This window comes from Tyto alba, unplaced genomic scaffold (assembly GCF_018691265.1).
Source record: "Tyto alba isolate M040663 unplaced genomic scaffold, T.alba_DEE_v4.0 Super-Scaffold_20000042, whole genome shotgun sequence".
Lineage (NCBI taxonomy): Eukaryota > Metazoa > Chordata > Aves > Strigiformes > Tytonidae > Tyto > Tyto alba.
Window position 1 is genome coordinate 15,835,645 of NW_024881293.1, and position 7,924 is coordinate 15,843,568.

General features: G+C 50.1%; 1 protein-coding gene and 1 long non-coding RNA gene across 2 annotated transcripts; one reads left to right on the forward strand and one right to left on the reverse strand.

Annotated features, from left to right (window-relative positions):
* Positions 1-120: 120 nt before the first annotated feature.
* On the reverse strand, positions 121-2,937 carry RPL36 (ribosomal protein L36). Its single transcript, XM_042794148.1, has 3 exons — positions 2,707-2,937; positions 774-908; positions 121-251 (listed from the first exon to the last, which is right to left on the reverse strand). The coding sequence occupies exons 1-3, from the start codon at positions 2,797-2,799 to the stop codon at positions 162-164; spliced, it is 318 nt and encodes a 105-aa protein (XP_042650082.1). The 5' UTR covers positions 2,800-2,937; the 3' UTR covers positions 121-161.
* A 57-nt stretch (positions 2,938-2,994) lies between these two features.
* On the forward strand, positions 2,995-4,249 carry LOC116964227. The gene is made up of 2 exons (XR_004408623.2): positions 2,995-3,286; positions 4,062-4,249. It is a non-coding gene; the product is annotated as an uncharacterized LOC116964227 (long non-coding RNA).
* Positions 4,250-7,924: the final 3,675 nt, after the last annotated feature.

The window sequence follows — 7,924 nt, forward strand, 5'->3', positions numbered from 1 at the left end:
GCAGTGCAAGTTCTGGATTACTGCAGTTCAGGGCCTTGTCAGCACAGTCCCTCAGCACCCCTAGGAGCACCCCATTCCTCCAGGCAGAAGCAGACAGTCCATCAACGGTCACTGCACTGGTTTTGTGAGAAAGGACTTTATTGAGTTACCAACTGCACAACTCAATCCTTCTTTGCAGCAGCTTTCCTCATGGCTGCCAGGACATTGCTGAGTTCCTCCCGCTTTCGCTTGGCCCGAATGTGAGTGCCAACCTGCAGGGGAGAGAGCAGTGCAGTCAAGCATTCATCCCTTCCTGGCTGCTTCAGGCAGTACCTGAAGACCCCTTTACTCAAAAAGCAGCCAGGAGCTACTTGCCATCACTTCTCAGCAGTACTTCTACACAATTATTTGGGGCAATGTTGGAGCTGCTTTCAGCTGTCACAGCTGCTCTCAGTAAACCACATTTCAAGTCACCTAATTAATGATACTCAACCTCCATCAGTATTGCTCTCCTCTTCCCCACCAGATTTGCAAATAATGCAAAAATAGCATGGCAAGTCTGGATTGCTGTAGCTCAGGACCTTTTTGGCAAAGTAGCTTTACATCCTTCTCCCACTCTCTCACCCAACCCAGGAAGCATTCCCTCCACTCCCACAGATTAGACCAGTAACTTCCCAAACACATGCAAAAATAAGAAAATTAACTAAAAGGCAAAGTATCCCCCAGGAAGGGCAGGAAACAGTTAACTACAGCAGAGTTTTTGCCACCCTCACCAAGATGTCAGATTGACCTACCCGTTTCTTTATGAACTTCAGAGCACGTTTATCTTTGGAAACTTTCAGCAATTCCATAGCACGTCTCTCATAGGGTGCAAAGCCACAGACTTCCCTGATCATGTCTCGCACAAACTTTGTGTGCTTGGTCAGGCGCTATAGGAAGAGGCGGGGAGGGGGGAAGGAAAAAATACATGGATCACACTGAATCTAAGTACTAATTTACCCAGACAGGACTGCAAATGGTTGTGGCAAACTCCCAGGCTAAGTCCCCAAAACCAGCTTATGCTATTAGCATGTTCCAGGGAAGTACAATCCCCTGGTAGGTGCTGTGCAGCAGCATGGTGATCTTGACAAGACATGTCAGTACTGGGTATCTTGCATATCTGCATGCACCAACATTTTTTTAAAAAGCAGCACCATTAGTTGTCCAGTGTTTGCATTGCTATGCATCTCAAACACCACATCTAAACAGAGCATTTAATCAAAGTGTAATAAAAGATGCAATACGCATTCATCTGTCACATTAACGCATTCATTGAACTTGGGTAACTCCCAATATTTGCCATTTTTGAGCAGTTTTGTGGGTACACCTGTTGCTGTTACCAAGAAAAGCAAACTAAGAGGGACCGCAGAAGTCACCTAGCCTATTTTCTATTTCACTGTGTGCTGATTTTGACTGGAATAGCGTTAATTTTCTTCATAGTAGTTGGTACAGGGCTATGTTTTGGCTTTGTGCTGAAAACAGTGTTGAGAATACAGGGATGTTTTTGTCATTGCTGAGCAGTGCTTACACAGTCAAAGCCTTTTCTGCTCCTCACCCCACCCCACCTGTGAGCAGGCTGGGGGCACAAAGGGAGTTGGGAGAGGACAGCTGACCCCAGGGACATCCCGGACCACAGGACATCATGCTCAGCACATAAAGCTGGGGGAAGGAGGAGGAAGGGGGGGACGTTTGAAGTGATGGTGTTCGTGTCCCCATTACACATCATGGACCCCGGCTTTCCTGGGGATGGCTGAACCTCCCTGCCCATGGGAAATGGGGAATTAATTCCTTGTTTTGCTTTGCTTACGCATGCAGCTTTTACTTTACCTATCAAACTGTCTTTATCTCAACCCATGAATTTTCTCACTTTTACTCTTCCAATTTTCACCACCATCCCAACACGGGAGAGTGAGCAAGCAGCTAAGCGAGGCTCAGTTGCTGGCTGGGGTTAAACCTTAACACATTGCTAATTCAATTTAAACTGCGGTGGAAATGCATCTTATTCTTCCATTACAGACTGCTCCACTGCCACCTTCACAAATTTAATACTTTCTGTGATTCAAGCCCCTGCTCCATATGTAACATCACCAGCTTTCTCAACTCTTAAAAGACTGTGCTTTCCTGCAGGTTTTCCGTTGGTCCCAGTGAGTGCAGTTCAGGGCCAAACAGTGCTCTTGCACCCCTGAGACCACGAACGGAGAAGACCCACAAAGCACGTACTTCTGCAATCCAGCAGAAACATACATTTAACTCCTACACCAACTGCTGCTGCAGACAGTCACCCACCTTGCATTTCGGTAGCCTGCACCTTCAGTTAACTCTTAGCGTTAGACGCTAAAGCAGCAACAGCAGCCCGCAGATGCCCCCCACCGTCCCCAGCGCCCGGCGGGGCGCGGGCTCTGAGCTTCCCGCCTCCCCTGGGCCGCCCGAGGAGCAGCCGAGCTGCTGCGCTGCACCTCTCCGGAGCGCCGGGCCCGAGCCGCGGTCACCCCGTCCCGCCGCGCTCCGTCCCACCCGTGAGCGGGGGTGGATGGCCCCGGACGGCCCCGGGGGATGGGGACGGGCGGCCGCCAAACACTCCGGGAGCGACGGGCCCTGCCCGGAACCCGCGGCGGGCGCCCGCGGGGCCGCGGCCCCGGCCCAGCCTCCCCGGAGGCGCGGCGCGGCCCTCCCCCGGCCCGTACTCACCCCGCGGCGGCGGCACTGCCTGGGCTTGGACACGTTCTTCGTCACCTTGTAGCCCTTGTTGAGCCCAACGGCCATAGGGTAGCGGATCGCCATGGCTGCGGGGAGACAGCGGCCTGCGCCGCGGCGGATGGCGGCGGATGGAGGCGGATGGAGGCGGATGCCCGGCGCCGCACGGCCTCCCCGCCGCCGGCACCTCCCCAGAAGGCCGCAGCGCGCGCGGGACGCCGGGACGGCGCCTCTTCCGGCCCACCCACGCGCGGGGCGGGGGCCGCGCCCCCCCCCCCCCCCACGGCCCTTTGTGCGGCGTCTCCGCGGCGGGAGCGCCCGGCGGGGCCGCTGGGCCGGTGTCGGATGGGACAGATCGGGCCAAGGGCCAGCCTGCCGCGGCGGGGGGGCCTCGGGGGGACCGATGTTCGGCACCAGCGCTCATTTGCGAAGAGACGTGAACGAGGAATTAGATTTGTGCAGGTTCGCGAACGTGAAGCACGCGTGAATCCTGACGTTCAACCTGCCCTGCGGCCGGAGGTGATGTCCAGGCACCCGCCCTCGTGAGGGGAACCGCCACTGGCACAGGCTGAAGGTCAGACCAAGCTCTGTCGCTAAACAAAAACCAGATTTTTCTCCCACAAATAAACACTTTTGTATTACTTGGTGATGAATTGGCAGTGTTTGTTAGGCAAATCAAAGGAAACACACATTTTGTTGAAAGAGATTGGATTTTCTTGCCTAGACCTCTGAAAAAGAACTGAGCCAAACACATTCAACCCAATTAACTGTTTTCAGCTTTCGAAGGCAATTCCATTTAATTTCTTAAAATTGAACATGCTGAATTGAAAAATTTAATTAAAAAATTTAAAATCTTGAATTTTTAAACAAATGACAGAATTGTACGTCTTGCTGTTAGACTCACTGTCAAACTAGTCTTTGCAAGACTTGTGCCTCCTTTTTCCAGGGCAGTTGTCCTAACAAAAAGTCGCCATGGACTCTCTGTCATCCAGCTCATGGCACAAATTCAAACAGTGAGGTATATTTGTCTCTAACATTGGGAAGCAGATCTAGCTCTAACGCTTTTCTCCACAGGAGGGCAGAATATGGACAGACATTTGCAAGGTGAAGGTGATTGGCTTGTACAGACAAAAGGAATCCCCAATCTGCTTCATTCTAACATTTCTAAAATTAAAAAAAAAAAAAAAAAAAAAAAAAAAAAAAAAAAAAAAAAAAAAAAAAAAAGGAATGACAAATTTGTTATCTATGCCTCTAAAATCAACTCAAGTTTGATAGCATCGTTGTTAATTAGAACTATTATACAGGGCAGCTAAAGGTCTACCCATCCACAAGCTCTGGTTTTCTCGCAGGAGGAGCTGCCACACACCCCACGCTGGAGAAGCAGGCGTCACCTCTTGGCACTGCCATTGTGCCTGGAGCTATCTTGCGGTGGCTGCTTACATCAGCTCTCTGGGTGTGCAGAAGGGGATCCTACCCACTTTGTCTCTGTAACCACCACCAGGCACAGCGGCCCTGAAATAAACACATACTCCAAGGAGAAGGCTGCTGCTTTCTGCTGCCTGGTCTGCAAGCATCAACCACCCAGTAGTGTGCCGCAGACATGGGGCTCTTCCCTCACTCACCCTGGCTATTGCTGTGTTCCAATCATGACACCTTTTCCACTCAATGTGCAAACACATAGATGTACAGTTCCCAATGTCTCCTTGGGTTTCTCCTCATTTTACCTTCATATTGTTCACTGAATGCTGCCCAAAACACTGCCTTTCCCCAAGAAAATGTTCTTTCAGACCCTTTGCCTCCCATCACTGCCTTCACAAGTCCCTACTAGAAAATGCAGTTTTCAGTTTCCAGAAGTTTTGCCCCATTTCCAACAGTAAATGCCTTCTCCCACATTCCCAGCATTTGCAAATGGTTCGCATCTCAGCTGAATCTCTCCCTTTCTTTGAATTCTGCATTAAGTCCCCATGCTCTTTGCCTTACTACTTTCCCAGAGCCATCAGGAGCAAAGACGCCATCAAGTAAGCATGGGAGGGAGAAAAAAAAGAGATAAGGGAAAAGAAACCACGTGCTTGGAGCTGAATCAGAAACCCCAGGTTGGGACTGACTGGCTCTGCTGAGAAGGACGTGGGGGTCCTGGTGGACAACAGGCTGAACGTCTGCAGCATGTCCTGGCTGTGGTGAACATACTGGGCTGTGTCAACAGAAGTGCACCTAGTAGGTTAAAGGAAGTGATTGCCCCCTTTACTCAGCACTCATTAAATCACATCTGGACTACTGTGTCTAGGTTCAGGCCTCGCAGGGCAAGAAAAACATCAATAAACTGAAATGAGTTCAGAGGAGGGCCATGAAGATATTTGAGGACTGGAGTATATATCCTATGAGGTGTGGTGGAAGGAATGAGGCTGTTTCATCCTGGAGAAGAAGCAGAAGTGAGCTGAGGTAGATGTGAAGGAGCCACCTGAATTTCTAATTAACCGATGGAGAAGAACGAATATAAGAACAATCCATCCCAATGTGCCAGAAGTCAAGCAATTACAGCAGGAGGCTAGACTGGCTGAATGAGGAATTCTGGATTGAGTTTAAACGCAAAGATTAAGAGCATGGAAGATGAAAGCAGCACCAAGCTACCCAAGAGACATACACAAGCATTGCATGGACATGCATGGACAGAACTTGAAAAGCCAGAGTTCAGCTGGAGTTGGATGAAGACCAAGGGAAGAAGGAAAAGTTCAGCATGTGAACATCTTGTCCTTCTCCTGTCTGCTCCAGGTTTATAAAGAGCGCCATTCTCTTCCAGAAGACAGATGAGGTTTATCTTAGTGTATCTCCTCTTTTCCAAGTATAGAATCAGCACAGTCCATAGTCCACCTCAGAGGCACAGGGTTCACAGGTGAGTGATGGTGCCTTGGACGCCGTTGTCTTCTGAACCTGAAGCTTATCCTGCTCACTGCAGAGTATGGGCCTTCAAGGCAGGCAGCCAAGTCAGGTCCAAACTCATCTCCAGCTGCCCATTTCACTGCACCCCTCTTTCAGCCAGCCCCCTGCATGCTGTCATGGCCAAAAAGCCACACACACTTTCTGAGATCCACCACTTGCAACCATGAAAAGGCAGAGCTCCCTCCCCTCCTGCTAGGGGAGCTGGAATTCCCAGGGGGTCGCTGTGGAGCCTATAGAAACCATCAAGCTGCTGTCACACTGGATTAAAGATGCTCTCACAGGATGCGCTCCCATAGCCATAGCTGGCACAGTGGTGGAGGCCCTTTACCCAGTAATTCCAAGCATTAACTTAATCACCTCCCCAGAAGTGAGGAGGACAGTCAGGGAGCTGTAGCCTGCTGCTGTCCATCAGTGCTCCACTTTCCTGTCTTACCCCTCTTTGGTGAAGTCCTTGTAAGATACAGGTGTCTGCATTTGCCAAGACTCAGCCATGTTTTTCTGCCAGATGTCTTCCAGTGGGCAGATGGGTCACCCTGTGAGCCAGCAGACTCAGGGAGCCTGGTAGGGCTGGGCAGTGGGAAGATAAGCAGGAGACAGACTCAGCCTCATACCTAAATCCAGGCTACTTTAAATTCAGAGGCTACTGTCTTATGTTAATTAACGAAAATATGCATAGCAGCCAGTGTGAAAGCACTTCAGCACCATTCTCTTAGGCAGCCAGAGGCCTCCCCTTTGAGTTGAGACCTTGCTGCTCTCAGTGCACTGGTTTCTTCTGGAAGTGCCCCTTACCCAATGCATCCTGGCTGTCCTACTGGAGGCTTATGGACCTCCAACACCTGAAAGCCCCACTCACTTCTTCAAGGCTAAGGGTTGGTTGGTTCTGAACCGAGGTCTGCTCTGTGCTTCATTAGCTAAACTCCATATGTTCATTCAGGGTGTTTCCCCAAGTGATGGAGACTCTGTCTTCCAGGAATTAATTACTCACAGCAGCAACCAGAAAACAGCGAAGGGTTCATCATACGCAGTATTTCTGCAACTGAGGCCCTCACAGTCAAGGATGGAAATACCCCCATGCACCAAGATAGAACAGGGCTCTGAAAAGAGGATGTGGGGACAATAGAAGTGATAACAGAAGTGATAACTCTGCCAGCTAAGAAGTGGCTGTGACTGTCAGACACGGAAGCTTGTGATTATGAGCAAGGCTCCTCTCACCCGCATGCAGTGCTGTGCTGGCACGGCTTCGGCACTTGGTAGTGGTTGCCACTAATGCTCCACTGTGCTCTTTTGAGGGGGCAGGAGAGAGCTGGGGTAGGAGTTCATCCAGCCTCTGTTTATGAGATGCTGGAGGTAGAGGAGTTCCTGGTGTGCAACGGGGCTGTCCAGGGAGCAATCAGAGCCAAACCAAGGTGGTCCTTCCTTGCCTAAGTGACTTGAGAGGGAAGTGAAGGTCACTGCAGGGTCCCCAATGCCACCTCTTTTAATGAAAACAGCCCTCTCCCGCTGGAATGATTCTGCTGCCATCGGACTCTTTGTCTGTCTCCTACCTTGTATTTGCCAAGCAAGCCCCAGCACAGGGGAACGTGCTGCATCAGTCTCAGCCCCACCAGGCTAACCTCTGGCTGCCTTCTGCCAGACAGTTACCCTGTTGCTCACTGTCTCTCTCACAAAGATTTAAAGCCCTGCTTTGAGACAATCAGAGACTATAACCATTTTCTTTAGTGGTGGTTTATTAGTTAGGTTTAAGTGTACTTTTAAACAAAATACTGCTTTGTACATCATAGGGCAATCTTCCCATTGGTCCTTGGTTCTTCCAGCTGATGTAGTTTGAACCTGACTTTAAAGAAAACTCTGGTCTTGGTAAGTAAACTGAGGTCCAGACAATATCCCCCAGAACTATTTGGTAACTTGCAAGACTTTACACAGCAAAATCAGAAACCAACAGCCACTACCACCAAAACTAGGAGAGGAAACAGTAGGCTAAATCCTTCTTCCTACATCATCCCATAAGCAAGAGCACCAGCTGCTCCACTCGAGCCATGGTTTCCCCTCTGAAGCAGCACATGTGCATGGGCATACAGACATGCAGAGCGAAGCCATGAAAACTGCACTCCTAAGAGAGGAAAGGCAGACGACCCTGCAGCAGTTCCCCCATCACTATGTGTAACACCAAATGAACAGGGAAGGCTATGTGTATTTCTAATGTTATGTTTTGTGCAAAGGCTTCTTTTATAGCATAGGCACACTGCTAAAACTGTCACCTGTGCTGCCACAGACT